The sequence below is a fragment of the Sus scrofa genome, chromosome 3 (genome assembly GCF_054392235.1).
Source record: "Sus scrofa isolate SSC_HxYL_T2T_F1_AM1 chromosome 3, Sscrofa_HxYL_maternal_Yorkshire_Landrace_v2.0, whole genome shotgun sequence".
Lineage (NCBI taxonomy): Eukaryota > Metazoa > Chordata > Mammalia > Artiodactyla > Suidae > Sus > Sus scrofa.
The window spans coordinates 57,135,525-57,157,139 of record NC_139385.1 but is presented as its reverse complement, the minus strand read 5'-3'; the positions used below and the strand labels follow the sequence as shown (position 1 = coordinate 57,157,139).

At 39.3% G+C, this 21,615-nt stretch overlaps 1 protein-coding gene across 22 annotated transcripts in view; it reads left to right on the top strand.

Annotated features, from left to right (window-relative positions):
- Positions 1 to 21,615, top strand: part of ACOXL (acyl-CoA oxidase like) — a 359,990-nt gene that overhangs the window by 321,186 nt on the left and 17,189 nt on the right. For 11 of the 22 annotated variants that reach the window (XR_014839628.1, XR_014839634.1, XR_014839641.1 and 8 more), the window contains 2 exons: positions 5,319 to 5,482; positions 6,244 to 6,345. Coding sequence is in view for 9 of the 22 variants with exons in the window: in XM_085016057.1 (XP_084872183.1) it covers positions 6,244 to 6,345 (102 nt within the window). In the remaining 13 variants the exon portion in view is untranslated. The remainder of the gene's footprint in view (positions 1 to 5,318; positions 5,483 to 6,243; positions 6,346 to 21,615) is intronic. The other 11 variants (XR_014839629.1, XR_014839636.1, XM_085016057.1 and 8 more) reach the window with 1 other exon arrangement.

Below are 21,615 nucleotides of genomic sequence, written 5' to 3'. Positions count from 1 at the left end.
CTTTGCCTTTTTGTATAAATTTTAGTTAGTTTGTTTCCATCAACAACAACAACAAAAATCTGCTATGATTTTTTATTGGAGGAGTTGACGATTATGCCGTATTGACCCTGCCAATCTACTTTATTAGTTTTTCCTTGATTTCTTTCATCAGCATTTTTACTTTTCAGCCTAAAGATAATGTACAATTTTTGTAAACTCACACCTAAGTATTTCATTTGGGGTCGGGAGAGCTACTGTAAAGGGTATATTATTTTAAATATTGGTTTCTAATTATACGTAGCTAACATCTAGTAATATAATTGACATGTTGTGTGTTGACCTTGTGTCCTGTGACTTTGCTAAGCTCACTAGTAATTCTAGAGATTTTGAGGTTTTGGGTACACCTCTTGTGTTTTTTATGTAAACAATCATGTCTGTAAGTACAGACAATCTTCGTTTTTACTTTTCCATTTCTATATTGTTGTTTCTTTTCCTGGACTTATTGCATTGACTATTGCTTCCACTATGATGGTGAATAAGAGTTATAAGAGTAGACATCCTTGACTTGTTATGGATCTTAGGGAGAAAGCATTGTGTCTTTCATCACTAATATGATATATCAGCTGTAGTATTTGGGGTGTGTGTGTGTGCACGTGCACTCACACCTTTATAGTTGTCATTAATCAAGTTAAGAAGACTACCTTATATTCCTAGTTTCCTAAGAATTTTTATGAAGAATGAATGTTGAATTTTGTTAAATTCTTTTCCTGTATCGATTGGTATGATCATGTCTCTTCTTTTTCCTTTCTATAACATTAGTGTGGTAAATTATAACGGTTCATTTCTGAATATTAAACCAGTCTTGCATTCCCAGGATAAGCCCACTTAGTCATGGTGTATTAGTCTTTTTATAATTTGCTAGATTCAATATGCTAATATTTTGTAGGAGATTTTGTGTCCATGTGAATGAGAAAAATGGGTCTATAGTTTTCCTTTTTTGTACTATCTTTTCATATCATAGTAATGCTAGTCTCATAAAATGAGTTGGGAAGTGTTTTCTCCTCTTCCATTTTCTGGAAAATATTGTACAATTGGTGTTATTTCTTGTTTAGATGTTGTGTATATTCACCAGTGAAACCATCTAGGCTTGAAGATTTCATTGTCATAAGATTTTAAACTGTGAATCCAACTTCTTTAATATTTATAAGGCTATTTGTGTTATATGTTTCAACTTGTGTGATTCTTGGTAACCTGTAATATTCAAGGAATTGTTTAATTCAGGTTGTCAAATTTATGCATGTAAAGTTGTTTATAGGTTTTCCTTCTCATCTTTTTAATGTCTGTGGGATCTACAGTGCTACCTTCTCCTTTATTCCCGATGTTAGTCATTTGTATCTCTATTTTTGTCCCTGTTAATTCTGATAGAACTTTATTAATTTTATCAGTCTTTTCAAGTAACAGGCTTTGATTTTCATTGCTTTTTCTGTATGTTATTTCAAGAAGGTTTGTGATCACTTGTTGAAGAATCTTAATAATAGCTTCTTTTCTCTTGTCCTTCACATGCTGAACTCTTAAAAAATATTTCCTGGGCATTTCGAATAATACAATATGAGATTTTGAATCTTGTTTCAATCCTATGGAACATATTAATATTTTTGCTTTAGCAGTCGCTGTATCTGGATGTTTGAGCTGCAAGTTCCAACTCACCTTCTGTTCACTGTCATTTCAATGTCAGTTTAGTCTTCATAGCCTTTGCAGTACAATTCTGTTCTGTCCACGTATGCACCACACAGTGGCCAGTCTGGCACTTGCATTCTCATGTATCTGCTCATTTAGCTATCAAAGCATTTTGTGAGCTAACGAGCATTAGATTCATGTATGCACACCTGGGGTTGAAGCCAGAAGTTCATAAACAATTTTATGGGGTTACTTTCCCAAGCCCTCCTTCTCCATGACCTTCTTGGTTATCTCTGGTTCCTTGAGGCTCTCTTTTCCATCCTCCTTCCAGAATCTGGGGTTTATTTATCTTGGTCTGCTGCACATGCCTCCAGGGACAAGCAACTTGAGGAATGGGGAAAAAAATTAAAGTCACCATCTGTTTGGTGGCACTTTGAATCCTGGTCTGCTGCCCATCTGTCTGCTCTTAATTATTTTTCAATTCCTCAAATCACCTCTCCATTTACTATGTCCAGGAGTTATGGCTATATTCAGGATTATTATGAGGACTAAATGAGGCTAATGTAAAATACTTTACAGTGTCTGGCACATAGTAGGTACTCAATAAATGTTGACTGTTATTTATTCTATGGGCAGAGATTATCAAAGGGGCCTGAAAGCAAGAAAAACAGTAAATATTACTCTGACAATACAACAGATATAGAAAAAAGGGAGTAAATTGGGACATATTTAAAGAAACCAAGATAAGTATAGAGAGGGCTCTCTGATGGATATATAGATTCTAAGGAAGCTATATATAAATGAAGAGTCAGGTGGGGAGGGGGAGATGCTTGTCCAGGGATAAATACAAAAGGGTAGCATTTCATAAATTTCAGGGTGGCCAAATCCCAGCATAACATGAGGCTTGACAAGTAATCTGATGAAGATTTAAAAGGCTATTTTTAGCTACTTTCAAAGTTTGAAGAGACAGACACTTGGTCTGGGGAAGAAAGCTTTGATGTTAGTAATACAAAGAGAAAACAGACCTTCTGTTTCATATAATGTTCCCATCTTCTCTTTGAATTGGGGAGGACACAGTTGTGAGACACTTGAAACCAAAGAGGGCAAAAGCAATGTCAGAAAACTATCAATGAACAAATGTCCACATTTAAAAACATAGATTGGGGAAACTATAGAATTTAAGATTGGTGTCTCCAAGTTAAAATTCTAGAAAAGGCTGATTGAGACAGTTTATGAGCAATTAGAAAAAGGTAGTCACCATGTACCTGTCTGTGTTCACTATGGCTAAGCCTTGCCAAACTAATCTTACTTCCTTTCTTAATCAGGTTACTAAAAGAGAAAAGGTGGGGGAGTTGATGTATCTTGATTTTGGCCAATACTTTCCAGACTCTCAGGATATCCTTACTCATAAGTTCAAGAAATAGGAATTAGATGATAGATTCTCAAACAGTCTATATAAAAAGATATAGACCTAAGAATCGGGTCTTATGATATGAAGACATAGATGGGACTTGACAAATCTGTAAATGACACAAACACATGAGGTGACTGGATCAAGATTCACAGAGATTTGGGGGTCTTCCAAGTAGGTCATATCAATAAGAAGATACTTGAAGAGAATAAATTTAAAGTCATTTCTTTAGGGAGTTCCCATTGTGGTGTATCTCATTAAGAACCCAACTCATATCCAGGAGGATGCAGGTTTGATCTCTGGCCCCATTCAGTGGGTTAAGGATCTGGCATTGCCATGAGCTGTGGTGTAGGTCACAGATTTGGCTCAGATCTGGCGCTGGCTGTGGTTATGGTGTAGGCCAGCAGCTGTAGCTCTGATTTGACCCCTGGCCTGGGAACCTCCATATACCACAGGTGCAGCACTAGAAAGCAAAATAAAAACAAATATAAAAATAAATCATTCCTTTAGGGATGTATTTATGTATGTATGGGTTAGCTGAAAACAAGTCATGGAAGAACAGGTATGGTGGGGACTGTCAAATGAGCAAACATTTGATGTCAAACAAATATGCATGATATTCTTCTACTCATTTACTGATAAAACCTTATGTGGCTATCGTAAAAGCAAACCCTGTCTTACCTTGCTTCAAAGTATGGAGACCCAAACCAGGACAGTGATGGTGCTGCAGACAGTGAAGTGATAAGACATCTGGAGCCTGTGTTCAGTCTTGTGAGACACCTTGAAGGGGAGAATTGAGCATTTAGAAGAGGCCCCCAGGCCCAAGGTGGCACAAGCCCACCAAAAAGTCGTGTGGTGAGAAAAGGACAGTGGGTGAAGGCTGATCCTATAAAGAAAGTCTAAGCAGAGATGTGAAATTTATCTTGCAATTTGTTAAGAGCTGTTATCTGGATACTTTCATAGACTCCTGCTTTGCTTCCTAGGCATCAAAGTTACAGGATTAAGAGCTATGAGTTATAGGAAATTGGATGTCAGCCAATGTCTTCCGGTGTGTCCGCTTCTTTCCCAGACCTAGGCCAAGAGATGAGCAGGATCAGATCTCTTTCCTACAGCACGAACAATCCATCAATTCATATTCCACACAGAGGAGTAGCCCAGCATGCAATGGCTCATCCAACAAGGAGGCTGCTTGGAGAGCCGGCCGCCTCTTAATGCACTGAGCTCCAATCCCAAATACATAAAAGGAAACACATTCATGTTCTATTTGAAGGACAGAGGTGGGGCTGATGGTATCTGGACCTCAAGGTGTTGTTCTGGTACCAAGAACTGGGACATGTATTTTCCAGGACAAGCAAAGTGGCCAGTCAAAGGAGAGTCTGAACTGTGTTCAAGGAGAAAAGCAGAAGTCCAAAGCCAGAAAAATAGCCCTAGGCATCAGATACACAAGAGCTACAGAACCATCAACAGGAGGACAAACCAGAAGTTGACAGAAAGACAGAACAGACATGGTCAGGCTGTATCATATGTCTCTGGTTAAAGGTGGCAGTCTTGGGAGTTCCCGTTGTGGCTCAGCTGAATGAACCTGACTAGTATCCATGAGTATGTGGGTTGGATCCTTGGCCTTGCTCAGTGGGTCCAGCATTGCTGTGAGCTGTGGTGTTGGTCGCAGATGAGGCTCAGAGCCCTCATTGTGTGGGCTGGTGGCTACAGCTTCAATTCAACCCCTAGCCTTGGAATCTCCATATGCCACAGGTGCAGCCCTAAAATTAAAATTTAAGGCAGAAAAAAATTTAAAAAAATAGTAAAGAGGGCAGTCTGGGATGAAGCCTGAGAGTGCTATCAGCAGTGGGGGCTGTGAGGAGCTCCATGGGACCAAGCAGATTGAGCTTGAACTTGAGATGGGACTGAACTAAGGCTGGATGACCACCTGTCAGGAGCATTAGAAATGAGAATTGTATCGGATATCCTCTGGTTGCCTTTCCATCTCTCTTCTCCCCCCATCTTGACTGTGCTCTGGGCCCAGGAAGTGGATCGAGGTAACCTGCACCAGTGGGATCCTTGCCTGCTGGATCCAGTTAGATTCTGAGAACAGGAAGCCCCAGAGGGAGGTCAGAGATGGGGAAGAGAATGAGGCTGGGATATTCCTACCCTCTGTCTGCCTGCTAGTGGGATCACCTTGGGGTTTCTGTGTTCCTTGGCTGAAGGTCACAGCTTCTCACAAGGCGTCCCTGTCAACACAACTGTCTTCCAGGATCCAGCAGCCTTGCCCTGCCCTCTTCTCTCCAAACCTAGAGGTGGTAGCAACAGACCTTTTCTTCACAATAGTATGGAAAGAAGGGAACAGGTGGGAAGAGAGAGAAAACGAGACTGGCCGTGAGTTGATAGCTCTGAAAGCTGGAGGATATAGACATGAAGGTACATTACTTGGTTCTCTCAACTTTTGTATAATTTTTGATTTATCAAATACTAAAGACTAAATGAGGACATGATTAAGATGGCAGAATAGAAGGACTGGAGCTTAGCTTCTCTAAAGGCTTAAAGAATAGTTGATTAAAAGTTACTTGTAGATACAGGAAAAGTTTATTAAAAATTACTATTGCTGGATGCCACTGAAGGAGGTCTGTGTGTCAGCTTCAGAAACATAATAGGAAAAACATATTGAAACAGAATGCAAATGAGGGATACTATTTTTATGGAAGTCTAATCAAACGATGCTCAACAGAAAATGCCAAGATGATATTATTCAGAAGGTGCATTTACAGTATTTTTCATGAATCAAGAAAGAAAGCCAACAGAAATATTACATTTATCTTTTAAAATAGATAATGAGTGGCCTCTAAATAACCAGGGGTGGGGAAGAACGAAGTGAGGTTACAGATCAAGCAAGACTGGCTGTGAATTAATATTTGTTGAACTTGGGGAGGGAGAGGGGATAGAGCCATGGAAGTTGGTTATGCTGTTCTTTCTAATGTTAGACATGCTTTACATTTTCCATAGAGTGGTTTTTAAAAACAAAACATACATTGCATGTCCAAAATATGACCATTTTACATTTAGAATGTATTGACTTTTATGGTCTTATGAAATGTAATATTATGCTATGTCTCATTCACCTCCTTAGAGTCTGCATTTTCTGATGTGTTTTTCCATTTCTCTCCTCTTCCCCTACCCCTTAGTTTTGTCTGCTGTATGGAACCAAGCTGGTGTTCCAGGAGCGAGCCTGGTATCTTGAACATAAATATTTCACTCCCGTGGCCAGCATGAGGATTAGGAGTCAGGTAAGAATCCCTGGGCTGCAGGGGGAAAAAACCCTTTGTGCATCAGCTGTTGGCTCTTTGCTTTCTTAGAAAACAATCCTGCCAATCTTTTGTCAGTTTCCACTCACAAATTTTTATGCCTCTGGGACTTCATATACATGTTTTCACTGCCTACCGTGATCATATTACACTTCAGGGTTTAAGTCACAAGGAAATGATTCACTGTGTATGAACTTCTAACATGTAAAGGGGAGGAAGGAATCAGAAGTGTTTACCTTGTCTTGGTGGGGGAAAAAAAGGAGGTATAAAGTGATTTTCTTTTTCTTACTTCTTACCAAAACCTATGAAGTCATTCTTTATATTTAGAAAAAAGACCTGTGATGTTTTTGTCAGGAGTAGCAGTGGACTTTAATATGATAGCCCTGGACCATCTGAAAATGAAGAGAAAGCCAGTGAAAATCATCACCAAAATGCTGCTCTAAAGAAAAGGCTATAAAGGAGTTCCCATTATGGCTCAGTGGTTAATGAACCCAACTAGGATTCATGAGAATGCAGGTTCGATCCCTAGCCTTGCTCAGTGGGTTAAGGATCCAGCATTGCTGTGGCTGTGGTGAAGGCTGGTGGCTACAGCTCCAATTCAACCCCTCTCCTGGGAACTTCCATATGCTGTTGGTGTGGCCCTAAAAATAAGCAAAAAAAACAAAATAAACAAAAACCACCAACATAGTGTCTGTGAGGGTGCACATTTGATCCCTGCTCTTGTTCAGTGGGTTAAGGATCCAGTGTTGCTGCAAGCTATGTCATTGGTTACAAATGTATCTCAGATCCAGCATTCCTGTGGCTGCGACTTGGGTAGGCAGCTGCAGCTCTGATTCAACCCCTAGCCAGGAACTTCCATATGCCACAGGTGAAGACCCAAAAAGAAAAAAGAAAAGAAGAGAAGAGATGAGAAAAGAAAAAGATGTAAAACAGCATAATCATCTATACAACACATTTTCTAGGTTCTTCTGCTTTTCTAGACCTGCTATTACATGCCTGAAACACCAGCAGGTATATCCTCAGTCTCTGCATTCAAGAGAGCTGGGAATCTGAAACGACCTTTAAAAACACAAAAAGCAACACAAGGGTTTGGATCTTTTCAGTGAACTTATCCATAAGAATAAGTTCAGAGCTCAGAGGAGAGGCCACGTGGAAGTTAATAGCATTCTTTGCTAGACCTTGAAGAGGGAAAAATTCGATGCGGAGGTGGTAGTTCAGTTGAAGAGGAGGAAATGCAGATGAGCCTTCAGACAGGGTTGGTGAACTCAGCAAAATCATGGAAACAAGAGTGCTTAGGAAAGACATGTTAAAAACAGTGAAAAGACCAGTTTGGTTGAAGTCTCAAATGATAGAAAAACCTGCAGAAGTCTATTGGAGCAAGATTATAGTGGACTTGCAAGAATCTTGAAGAGTCTTTTTCCTTTTCAGGAGATAATTATATGAAGAAGAGCAGGTATAAAGATGCTTCAGTTGTCTATTGCTATGTAACAAATGACCCTCAAATTTAGTAGCTTGAAACAACAGCCATTTCTCCTTTCTCATTATTCTGCATTCTGGACAGGGCTCAGCTAGATGGTTCTTCTGCTCCATATGGTGTCTGCTGGGCCCAAGTGCTCAAGCTATCTTAGGTGTGTGTTAGTCATTGTTATGACAACATGATTTGTAAGATTTATATGAAGGCCACATTGAAGGTATCTTCTTCCCCTTGCAAGGCATCTGAAGGGACTCTCAGTTTGAGATCCACCTTAAACCAAATTTAAGATTTGAGGTTGCCTAGAAGACTCAGAGAATTCAAATAAGGGCAGCAATTTCTTTAAACCGCCCCCCGCCCCCCCGCCACACACACACACAAAGTTATAGCTCTTTGGCATCATAGCTTACTGTCTTTGAAATTTCTTGCCCAGTGCTGGCCCTGGTTTTGACTAATCATCACTCCCTACCCCACCCCAATTACCATGAAGCTGTCAAGTGAAAATTCTGATTTGCTGTAAATGGCAAATGCTTTCAAGGCAAATGCAATTTTCTTACTTATTTGTTTCTCTTGGTTCCCATTTTTCTTAATTTTCTGCATTATTGTTTTGTCAGATCATTGATGCTTTAAAGTTTTTTTTTTAAAAAAAGGAATACCAGCCCTCTAGTATCAGATATATAAAGTTCCTCAATGTTATCTGACTTACTTCCCAACAGCCCTTTAAGTGATTTTCATTATTCTTACATGTAGATGAAGAAACTGAGACCCAACATGGCATAGTAACCTGCCCAAAGTAATACAAGTGGAAAAAACCCCTATCTCTCTGATTCTCAATGTTATCATTTATTTTATTTGGATAGAAATCAGCATCAGCCAGTAACAAAAAACCCACCCAGTACCCAGTTCTTCGTTTATGATGTTTTCCCAAAAAAGGAACGAGGGTCCTTGGAGAAATGATTGTCTCTAGGGTTGGGGCAATAAATATATGAGATGAACTTGGAACATCTTCTAGAACTAGAAAGTCAGAATGTACAAAACCAAAACAACAACAACAACAACAGAAAACCCCTCACAATTGTAGGAGTATGTCCAAGGGATGTGGGAAGGAGCTAACTGAATGAGCTCCCAGTGGCCGAAGATGGAACACTTTGAGTGACAAAATAGATAACATAGTATTGGATTATAACTCAAAGTATAAAATAATTAAACACAAGCCCATAATGATATAAGTAAATAATTAAACAAATAAATTGGGGTAAAAGAGACAGGTCTTCCTCAAAGAAGAATTCCAAATGGTATGTGTAGATACTCCCCACTTCAGGAGGTGAAACTTAATTTCCTTCCCTGTGGTATGGGTTGGCCTTAGTGACTTCCTTTTATTTTAAAGACTAGAATATGGAAAGTGAGAAGAGTTCCTTTACAGTGGAAAAATCTAGTCAATCCCACCCTAACCAAGTGATTACATTTAATATCAGTGATAATTCATGTTGATGACATGGGTACTTCTAATATGATGTGAAAAGAAGAGCACTTCACTCTTCTGAAACACCCATAGCCCCAGTCCAATCATGAGAAAAACACGTCAGACAAAACCAAATTGAGGGATGGTCCACACAGTACCTGACTCATACTCCTTAGTCTGTCAATCAGTGAAAGACAAGGAAGGACTGAGAAGCCATCGCCAACCAGAGACAACCAAGGAGATGTGATGACTGGATGCAATGTGGTACCCGGATGGAGTCCTGGAATAGAAAAGGACATTAGTAGAACACTGGTGATGCCTGAATAAAGTCTCTATTTGTTAATATTAATGTACTAATATTGGCTTCTTTATTCTGACAATGGACCATACTTATATAAGATGTCAGTATGGGAACTCTCTTTTGGAAATTTTCTCCAAATCAAAATACATTCTAAAATAAAAAGTTTATTTAAAAATGTCAGCATTGGGGAATAGCCATCAGTCTGGGCTGGTTGTAAATAATAAAACTTTTCAGAGTACCCAAGAGTTATGCTGAAGCTCCAGTCTAAGGATAATTAGCAATGCATATATTTATTCTTAAAAAAATCACATTCCATTCTCATAAAGATTTTCAAGGTAAGTAAGGCTAATATAATTCCCATGTGATAAATGGGTAAAGCTAAGAAACAGAAAAGTGAAATGACTGCCCAAGATTCTAGCTGAGCACAGAATCCAGAACTTCTAATCCCAAGCAAAGGTGGATTACATGGAGCATCACCCATTTGTAGTCTTACTTGTCCATATGAGCACCACGGAGCACTCAAAGGACTTGAGTTCAGAAGCTTCAGAGAGGCCTGCCTGGGCCTTCCTCAAAAAACAAGAAAATCTCGAATCAACAATATACCTACCACATAAGAGAATTAGAAAAAAGGAGAATAAGCAAAACTCAAATTCAGCAGAAGGCAGGAAATCATAAAGACCAGAGAGGAAATCAATAAAATAGAGATTTAAAAAAACAATAGAAAAAAAATCAATGAAACTAAGAGCTCATTCTTTGAAAGGGTAAACCAAATGGATGAACCTCTGGCCAGACTGACCAAGAAGAAAGAGAGAAAACACAAATCAACAACATAAGAAATGAAAAGGGAGAAATCTCAACTGATAGTGCAGACATTAAAAAAAAGAACAAGAGAATACTATGAACAATTATATGCCAACAAATTTGACAACCTAGAAGAAATAGACAACCTTCTAGAAATATACAGCCTACCAAAATTGAATCAAGAAAAAAATAGATGATTTGAACAGACCGATAACTAGAAATGAAACTGAATGTGTAAAAAAAAAAAGCTAATATTTTTTAAATGGCCATAAAACCCTAAGGAATCTACAGACTTAATGTGATCCCTGTCAAATTACCCATGACATTTTTTCACAGAACTAGAACAAATAATCCAAAAATTAACATGGAACTATAGGAGACCCAGAATTGCCAAATCAATCCCAAGGAAAATAAACAAGGCAGGAAGTATTACTCTCCAAGACTTCAAAAATACTGCAATACCAAGAACAGCATGGTATTGATACAAAAACACACATACAGATTAATGGAACAGAACAGAGATCCCAGAAATAAATCCAGACATCTACTGTAAATTAATCTTTGACAAAGGAGGCAATAATATAAAATGGGAAAGAGACGGTCTTTTTAGCAAGTGGTGCTGGGAAAATTGGATATCTGCATATAAATCAATGAAATTAGAACACACCCTCACACCATGTACAAAAATAAACTCAAAATGGCTTAAAGACTTAAACATAAGACATGACACCATAAAATTCCTTGAAGAGAACATAGGTAAAACATTTCTCTGATATAAATTGTACCAGCGTTTTCTTAGGTCAGTCTCCCAAAGCAATAGAAATAAAAACAAAAATAAACAAATGGGACCTAATCAAACTCAGAAGCTTTTGCATAAAGGAAACCATAAACAAAATGAAAAAACAACCTACAGGATGGGAGAAAAAAATTTGTAAACAATGCAACCAACAAAGGCTTAATCTCCAAAATATACAGATAACTCATACAACCCAACAACAAAAAACAAAACAACCCAGTTGAAAAATGGGCAGAAAACCCAAAGAGACATTTCTCAAAGTAAGACATATAGATGGCCAATATGTACATAAAAAGAAGTGCAACATGACTAATTACTAGAGAAATGCAAATCAAAACTACAATGAGGTATCACCTCACACCAATCAGAATGGCCATAGTTATTAAGTCTACAATTAACAAATTCTAGAGAGGGTGTAGAGAAAAGGGAGCCCTCCTACCCTGTTGGTGGGAATGTAAATTAGTACAACCACTGTGGAAAACAGTATGGAAGTTCCTCAGAAAACTAAATATAGAACTACCATATGATCCAGCAATCCTACTCCTGGACATATATCCAGACAAAACTACAATTCAAAATGATATATGTATCCTTTTGTTCATAGCAGCACTATTCACAGTAGCCAAGACATGGAAACAACCTAAATGTCCATTGACAGATGAATGGATTAAGAGGATGTGGTACATATATACAATGGAATACTACTCAGCCATAAAAAAGAACAAAATAATGGCATTTGCAGCAACATGGATACAACTAGAGATTCTAATACTAAGTGAAGTAAATTAGAAAGAGAAAGACAAATGCCATATGATATAACTTATATGTGGAGTCTAAAATATGACAAATGAACCTATGTATAAAAGAGACTCAGACATAGAGAACAGACTTGTGGTTACCAAGGGGGAGAAGGGAGGAAGTGAGATAGATTGGGAGTTTGAGATTAGCATATATATGTGTGTGTGTGTGTGTGTGTGTGTGTGTGTGTGTGTGTGTGTATGTATATATATGTATGTATACACACACACACACACACACATATATATATATGACTGAGTCACTTTGCTGTACAGCAGAAATTGGCACAACATTGTAAATCAACTATACTTTAATAAAAAATAATTTTTTAAAAAAAAGTCCTGACTAATGTCCTAGCTTGGGTAAGATCCGTCCACATACTCTGAAAGCAAGTGCCAGTTGGTCCAACTGAGGGTCACAAGAGATGGAGTTTGGGTTTAGTTTTCTTTTGTTTTTAATTTAATTTTATTGAAGTATAGTTGTTGACAATGTTGTGTTAATTTCTGCTGTACGGCAGTGATTCTGCCATACATATACACACATCCACTCCTACTTAAGTTATCACAGAACATTGAGTAGATTTTCATGTACTATAGAGCAGGTCCCCATTTACCATCCATTCCATATACAAAAGTGTGCCTTTGCCAATCCCAAACCCCCAGATCCATCCATCCCCCCCACCCCCGAGTCCTTCCCCTTTGGTAACTATATATTTATTTGCTTTCTGTGTCTGTGGGCCTATTTCTTTTGCATAAATAAGTTCATTTGTATCTTTTTTTTTTTTTTTTGGTCTTTTTGCCATTTCTTGGGCCGCTCCCACGGCATATGGAGGTTCCCAGGCTAAGGGTCAAATCAGAGCTGTAGCCACTGGCCTACGCTAGAGCCACAGCAACACGGGATCCAAGCCACATCTGGAGCTACACCACAGCTCACAGCAACGCCGAATCCTTAACCCACTGAGCAAGGCCAGGGATCGAACCCACAACCTCATGGTTCCTAGTCGGATTCGTTAACCACTGAGCCATGACGGGAACTCCTGTATCATTTTTGAAATGCTTTTCAAAATGCAAGTCAGTCTCCCAAGCCCTCCCTGGTTCTGATAACTAACTGCTTTCTTTGTCTGGAGCTCCAGTGTTGACAGAGCTGGTCTACATTCATGATCCTGGGTAATCCCCACGAGCACCCCTGAGTGGGAATAGCTGCTAACCCACTTGACAGATGGGGAGTCTGAGGCTGACTTGCAGCTGCTATAGGGAAAGGTTAAGGTGAGGCTTCCAGATTCTGGTTCCCTGCTGTTCCAGTGTTCCCAGGCCTGAATTATTGGATGAGCCACCTCTACCTTTGTGCTCTCATTCTGGGACCTTGGCTTGAAGGTTGTCCAGAGGTGGTACCTTCAGGGCTCCATTATAACAAGGTCCCCAAGTAAAAGGTTTCTGTGCCTCCCCCATTAAGTACTTTTGCAGGGGGTGTGTATAGAATAATTGTGTGCTTTGTTCTTGGAAAATTTACTATCCAGGCATTATCCTGTTTCAGTCTTCATTAACCTAGACATTTATATTTACTTTACTTTAGATAATTATCAGCATTAAGGAGTAGCCATTGGTTGAGTCTCATTTTAAGGAGGAAAACCTTTCAAAATAACCTAACAATTAACAGTGGTGTATCTCCCCTAAAACCAACTTTATGTGGCTTTTAAAAAGACAATAAAACAAAAGAAAAACTTCAGGCTTTTAAAATGACTTTTTTTTTTTTTTTTTTTTTTTTTTTGTCCGCTTCCAGTGCATGTGGAAGTTCCCAGGGCCAAGGATCGAACCCTCACCACAGCAGCAACACAAGCCACTGTGGTGACAAGAGACAACGTTGGATCCTTAACCTGCTGTGCCACAAGGGAAGTCCTATAAAGATTTTTTCTTTTTTCTTTTTTTTTTTTTTTTTTGTCTTTTTGCCTTTTCTAGGGCCATTTCCTATGGCATATGGAGGTTCTCAGGCTAGGGGTCTAAACGGATCTGGAGCCGTCAGCCTATGCCAGAGTCACAGCAACTGCAGGATCCGAGCCGCATCTGTGACCTACACCACAGCTCACAGCAATGCCAGATCCTTAACCCACTGAGCAAGGCCAGGGATTGAACCCACAATCTCATGGTTCCTAGTTGGATTCGTTAACCACTGCGCCACCAGGGGAACTCCTAAAGATGTATTTTAATGTAAATGAATATTTGGCACTGAGTAATCTTCAACCTTATTTTACACCAGCCCCTAAAGATAACTGAGTTTTGGAGCAGCCTCATTTTTCACATTGGAGTGTGGAGTGTTTGCTCCCTGAACTCCTGGGCACAGCTGTCCGGCCTGCCCTGCACCCCCCCACCCCCCACCCCCGCCTCCATTGGAACAGTGGTTCTTGGGGACAATCGGAGAAGTGAGTGCATATGGATGTGTGGTCAGCTCACACTAGGAAATCCACACGGGAGGAAGCTTTTCAGTCTGTGTGTGCTGAGAGAATCACAGCCCAGCTGTGGGTTGCAGATCAAAAAAGACCCTATTCAGCGTGGTGAAAATAATACTGAGCAAAATGTTGAATCAGGTTCTGTTTCCTGCCCTGAGCCCAAAGGATGGAACCATGTGAGACTGCAGGTTGGAAAGGACCTGCAGGGGAGCGAGGGAGGGCTGCAAAACCCAGCACTGTGGCCAGGGGGACCATCCTCTCCACCTCCCAGAGGGCATGGGAAATTGCCTGTAAGAGCAACAGTGTTAAAAGCCGGAGACCTGTTTAGGAAGAAAGAAAATAAATACTGATCATGACCATGTCCAATCAATCTTGACATCTCTGCAGTCTTTTTGATCATGTTACACCCACAGCTGTTAGTCCTTCACTCAGACGTTTCCTTGATGTCCGGTTTGAGTCGTGACCGGCCAGTTCCTTCCTGAGTGCACTGTTTCTGTTGGAGCAGCAGTTGACTGGCACCTTTTGGCACCTGAGTCCTTCTCCCATGCCTCTAGACCAACCACTTTCACTTTTTGTGTGCTAGGGTGATGCTCAGATTCACCAGCACCAGCCCAAGTCCTGTTTTTTACCCTTGCCAGCAAGTGGTCACAGGGGCAGACCCAGCACCTAATGGCCTTAGTTCACCCCAGTAAAAGGAACCCTTCTTTTTCTCCCTGAGTGAGAACTGCTCCAAGATCTAGCTGCAGCAAGGAGAGCCTGGGAACCTGTGCATGGCAAGTGAACTTGGCTCTTACTCTGTATTTGCTCAAGTCTAAACCAACCATTAAGGTTTGGGTTTCAGTTTCAGTTTAGTCAATCAAATAGTCAAATCATTGAGGAGGGAAAACAGTCAAGCCCCATGATCAATGGGTCATTCAAGTAGTTCTGAATAGATGGAGCCACTAACACATTGATTTATTCTTAGGAAATGGGCTTGGTAAGAATGTGCAGACACCAGACCCCAAAGCTAGGATGCTACTTGGCTCCTTTGAACTTCTCTGGTCCCCCAACCCCATCCAATCCACCAAGTACAGCCCATCTGACTTGGCTATGAGCAAATGATGCGGTTTTGAGAACTCTTAGCTGTGTCCTCCAGGCTGGGTGGAGAAGCTGGTATGGTTGTAATGGAAGTGACAGTGCAATGGAGTGGTCATCCAGGGAATGCAATTGAATCAAATTTAAAAATTTTTCTTTGTTTCAATTTGAAAGCATCCCCAAAACTCGTTCTAACTTCCTTTCATTTCTGTAGAATCCCTGGTTCACCTCCAAGAGATGGCAGGAACTAAAATATGAGTGTGTCCTGGTCCACCTACTTTTCCCAGAGCCAGAGACCCTCAAACAGAGGGACAGAAAAACTATCAGTCCCAACAAAGTACCTCTAAGAAAAGGGGAAATCTCTTTTTCCTTCCTCCTCCCCTTCTTCTCTGGCCCAAGTCTGCTCTTCAGTGTCATAAAATACATTGTTGAACTGATAAATGCAGGCCATTCAACTGAGGTTAAGAAAATACAAGTGGGATGTGTTTCTTCACTTTGGTCAGTAAAGTGGTCCCTAAGGTCACCACCTCTGCAATCCTGGTTTCTCGTGGCAGCCATCTGGTCGACCCTCATGCTTTGCCTTACAGTACGGCTTTGTGTGTCTGGGAGAGCCAGGCTCATTCCATTTCCTTCATTCAAGGATAGCTTGTTATAACTGCAGGAGAGAGCAACTTGTTTTGTTGAGCTCCAGTCTCTGAGTTCTGGCAGCTGCATTATCCCAGGCTTTTTGGGGGAGGTATTTGAAGTGCTGGGAAATTAGGGCACCCTTCTCCATGAGTCTTGAGTGAATTCATCCCTTCACTTCAGGATGCACAGTAAGAATTTCCATTCTTTGAAATATGTTCCTAAGAGTAGCTGTGTTACACCCAAAAAAAGACTTTTTAAGAGGTGAAATTCAGCAGGTCAAACCAACAGGAAAGACCTCACTCACAGTTAAAGACAAGGTGGGTTTTATTATGACTCCATAATAAGAAAATTTAAATGAATTACTGAACTTGAAACAGAAATGATCCCTCGTGCATCCACTTTGGTAGAAATTAGCAGTGTAGTTAGAACTCCATTCTTTTCATAAAATAAAATGTGTCCATAGTTGCTTTTCTCTCTCTGATAGTAAGTTTGCTCTTTTCCTTTAATTTTAGAGATCAGATGTTGCTGTGTTCTATTCCATTTCTCTTCTCTGGGGCACTCTAAGTACTTGGTATTCAGTAAACCACAGAAAGGTAGCTAGTAGGGGTGACCTCATCTTAAAGGACAGAGAAGGGACAGGACTCACTTGTGAGAACCCACAGTTCAATAAAAAACCAATATTCCTCTGTCTCCTCTTTCCCTGGACAGCTGGTTCTTCACATCACAGATGTGATGCCTTATACCAACCAGGCAGTAATTCTGTTCATCTGATTGGCTACTGCTGAGACAATGCAAGAAAAAAAATGCCAGCTCAAGTGTGTGACTTTTTGCAGTCTCTTGGGATACAGGTGTCCTATTTCTTAATCTGGGTGATGGTTACAAGTATGTATTCATTTTGTAATAGTTCAGCAAGCTGATGTATACTTGCTGTTTGTACTTCTGCATACATTTTGCTCCATGTAAAAAGAAGACAGATTTTTAAAAAAGAGAATTTCCTACTGCACTTATATAAAATGCCTTTCTTAAAACCTACCCTGAGGAGTTCCCTTCGTGGCTCAGTGGTTAATGAATCTGACTAGGAACCATGAGGTATTGGGTTCGATCCCTGGCCTTGCTCAGTGGCTTATGGATCCGGCATTGCTGTGAGATGTGGTGTAGGCCGGCGTCTACAGCTTCGATTCAACCCCTAGCCTGGGAACCTCCATATGCCATGGGAGTGGCCCAAGAAATGGCAAAAAAAGACAAAAACAAAACAAACAAACAAACAAAAACCTACCTGGAGAACCATCTGACTACAATTATGGGGGGGGGGGGTATTTTACTTTTTTGTCTGTGGTGTGCAGTGTGAATATCAGTTCCCAGACCAGGGATGGAACCCAGGTTGCAGAGGTGAAAGCGCACCAGGGAATTACCTGAGAGTTTTATTTTTCAATTGAACTTTTTATTTCGCGAGAATCATAGATTCAAATGCAGTTGTAAATAATAATACAGAGCTATTGCGTGTCCCTTTACCTAGTCTCCCCCAATGGTATTGTCTGCAGAATTCGAGCACAATGTCACACCCAGGATCTTGACAAGCGATACAGTGAAGATACAGGGTGTCTTCCTCACCACAAGGGTTCCTCCTGTGGTGTCTCTCTAGCCAAACCCTCTTCCCCTTTCCCCACCTCCCCTTTAATCCTTAGCAACAACCAATCTGTTCTCCATCACTATAATGTTGTCTGTTTAAGAATGTGGTATTAAGGGGAATCGCATAATACTGCAACCTCTGGGGACTGGCTTTTTCCACTCAGCAAACTCTTCTGGAGAGTCATCCAAGATGCTGACATATTGCTGGCTGGTTTTCTTTTTAGTGCTGTGGTATTCCACGTATGGATGCCTCGAGGGTTATTTAACCATTCACTCCTTAAATGACATCTGGGGTTTTCCTAGTTTTGATCCTAAAGAATAAAGCTGTTAACATTTGTGTTCAGGTTTTGGTATGAATGTAAGTTTCAATTTCTCTAGATCAAATGCCCAGGATGGCCATGTTTGGATCCTGTGGTGGATGGATGTTGATTTTTTTCTAAGAACTTCCTAAAACAAAACTGTCTTTCAGAATGATTATAACCTTTTACATCTCCCCCAGCAATGGGGGAGTGATCCAGTTATTCCCATCCTCTCCAGCATTTGGTGGTGTCACTATCTTGTATTTAACCCCTCAAGTAGATACATAATAATATTTCATTGTGGTTTTCATTTGTATTTCCCTAATGGCTGATGACCTTGAATATATTTTCATGAGTTTCTATGCCATCTCTATAACCTCTTTGGTGAAATATCTGTTCACGTCTTTTGCCCATGTTTAATTGGATTTTTTTAACCATTGATTAAAATCCTTTTATCCTCTTAAAATAGTCTTTTACAGTGTACAAATTTAGTTTTGATGAAATCTAGTTTATCAACTTTTTCTTTTATGGATTGTACTTGTGGTGACAAGTCTCAGAACTTTTCACTTATTACCTAGGTCCTTAAGATTTTATCCTGTGTTTCATTTCTAAAAATTTTAAACTTCTACATTTTAAAGTCCACCATCAATTTTGAGTTAATTTTTGTATAAGGTAGGAGAGTAAGATTGAGATTCCTTCTTTCCCTTCCTTCCTTCTTTCTTTTTTCTTTCTTTTTCCTTTCTTTTTCCTTCCTTCTTTCCTTTTCTTTCTTTTTCTTTTTCTTTCTTTCTTTCTTTCTTTCTCTCTCTCTCTTTCTTTCTTTCTCTTTCTCTCTCTCTCTCTTTCTTTCTTTCTTCTTTCCTTCCTTCCTTCTTTCTTTTCTTTCTTTTATCTGTGGATATCCGCTTTCTCTAGTAGCAGTTTGTTGAAAGATTATATTTTCTCCATTGAATGGCTTTAATGATTTGGTCGAAAATCATTTGGGCATCTATGTGTTGTTGTATTTCTGCATGCTCCTTTTGATCTATGTATTTATCTGCTGATACCATATGGTCAGTCTTGATTACTTTAGTTACCTAAACTTTATTCTTTTTCAATATAGTTTTAGTTATTCTAATTCTTTGCCTTTTCATGTAACTATTAGAATAGTCTTGTCTATACCAAAAAATCTTTCTGGGATTTTGATAGAAATTATGTTAAACCTGTGTATTGATTTTTGGAGAAATTACATCAATACTACACTGAATCCTCTAATCTATGAATATGGTGTTATCTCTCCATTTATATAGCTCTCATTTGTTTCTTTGATCATCATGTTATAGTTTGTGGCGCATAAGACCTGTACATGTTTTGTGAGACTTACACTTAATTACTTCCTTTTTTTGAGTGATTGCAAATGGAGTTGCACATTTGGTTTCAAGTGTCCACATGTCCATTGCTAGTATATGGAAATACAATTGATTTTTATATGTTGATTTTATATCCTACAGCTCTTCTGAACTTATGTTATTAATCCTAGGAGTTCTTGTAGATTCCTGGAATTTTCTATATAGACAAACATGTCATCTGAAAATAGCAGCGTGGTTTCACCGGATATAGGATTCTGGGTTGAGAGTTCTTTTCTTTCGGTACCTGAAAGTGTTTCTAGGCTTCATGGTTTCTAATGAGACTCTACTGTCATTAAAACTGTTTTTTCCCCTTATGAATAAGCATCATTTCTCTGTCTCTGCTTTCAAGATTTTTTTTTTTTGTCTTTAGTTTTCAGGAGATTAATGGTGATGTGCTGTGATGTGGATTTCTTTGAATATATTCTGGTTGAGTTTCGATCAGCTTTTTAGTTAAATTTAAATTTGTTAGTTTATGTCTTTTGCCAAAACGGGGAATTCCCAGTCATTTCATTCAGTTTCTCTTCTTTTTCCACAAGAATTCGATGACATTTAAGTTAGATCTTTTGTTATAACCACACAGGACCCTGAGGCTCTCTTCATTTTTTTCTTTCAGTATATTTTCTCTCTATTGTTCAGATGTCTATCATTCTGCCTTCCAGTTCACTAATTTTTTCCTCTGTCTCCTCCATTCTGGTGTTGAGGCTATCCACTGAATTTTTATTGTGATCATTTCATTTTCTTTTTCTGTGTTTTATAGAAGTATAGTTGATTTAAAACATTATATTGGTTTCAAGTGTATAACATAGTGGTTCAATATTTTTTTAGATTTTACTCCATTTGAAGTTATTACCACATAATGACTATATTTCCCTGGGCTGTGCAATATATTCTCGTTGCTTGTTTATTTTATACACAGTAGTTTGTCTCTCTTAATCCCCCACCCCTATCTTACCCTTCTCCCCTTCCCACTCCCCATTGGTAAACACTATTTCATTCTCTATATCTGTAGTCTGTTTCTGTTTTGCTTATAAATTAATTTGGTTTATTTTTTTAGGTTCCACATATAAGTGATAATATAGAGTACTTGTCGTTCTCTGACATTTATTTCACTAAGCATAAATACTCTTTTGGTTTATCCACATTATTGCAAATGGCAGAATTTCATTCTTTTTTGTGGCTGAGTATATATAGAGAGAGACATAGATGTAGATATGGAAGATGTGATATATATATATACACACATACATACATATATCTTTATCCATTCATCTATTGATGGACACTTAGATTGCTTCCATATTATAACTATTATAAATAACACTATGAACATTGAGGTGCATGTATCTTTTCAATTAATATTTTCATTTTCTTCACATTTATATATCCAGCAGTGGAATTGCTGGTAGTTCTATTTTTAGTTTTTTTTTTTTTTTTTTTTTGAGAAACCTCTGTGCTGTTTTCCATAGTGGATGCACCAATTTACAATTCCATCAAAAATGTGCTAGGGTTCCCTTTTTTCCACATCCTTGCCAGCATTTGCATTTGTTATTTATAGACCCCATTACATCCAAATGAGGGTGGAAGACCAAGCAGCCCACTCAGCCTGAAAGGCATGGGTGGTGGTGGGGGCCACAATTTTTCTAGGGTATTTGGCTAGAATAGAGCCTCTATTATCTAAAAGTTGTCTGTCCTATTAGGCTGCCCCTTTCCTGGGAGGAAGAGCAGATTTTGTTGAGAGTTTTGTCTGCATCCATTGATGTTCCTGGGTTGCCAGTTTCTTTAGCTCTGAGTGTGGGATATATGAGGTCAAGAGAGGCGTTCCTTTTGTGGCTCAGCAGTAATGAACCCAAGTAGTATACATGAGGACACTGATTCAACCTCTGGCCTTGCTCAGTGGGTTAAAGGATCTAGCATTGTCAGGAGCTGTGGTGTATGTCATAGACACAGCTCGGATCTACTGTTGCTCTGGCTGTGGTGCAGGCTGGCAGCTGTAGCTCCAGTTCTACCCCTAGCCTGGGAACTTCCATATATTGTAGGTGCAGCCAGAAAAAAAAAGAGAGAGAGAGAAAGAAAGGGAAGGGAAAGAAAACCCAGGGAATTCACCACTGTGTCACTCCTGAGGTCCTAAAGTCCCTAGGCAATCATCTCCTCATCTTTCAGAGT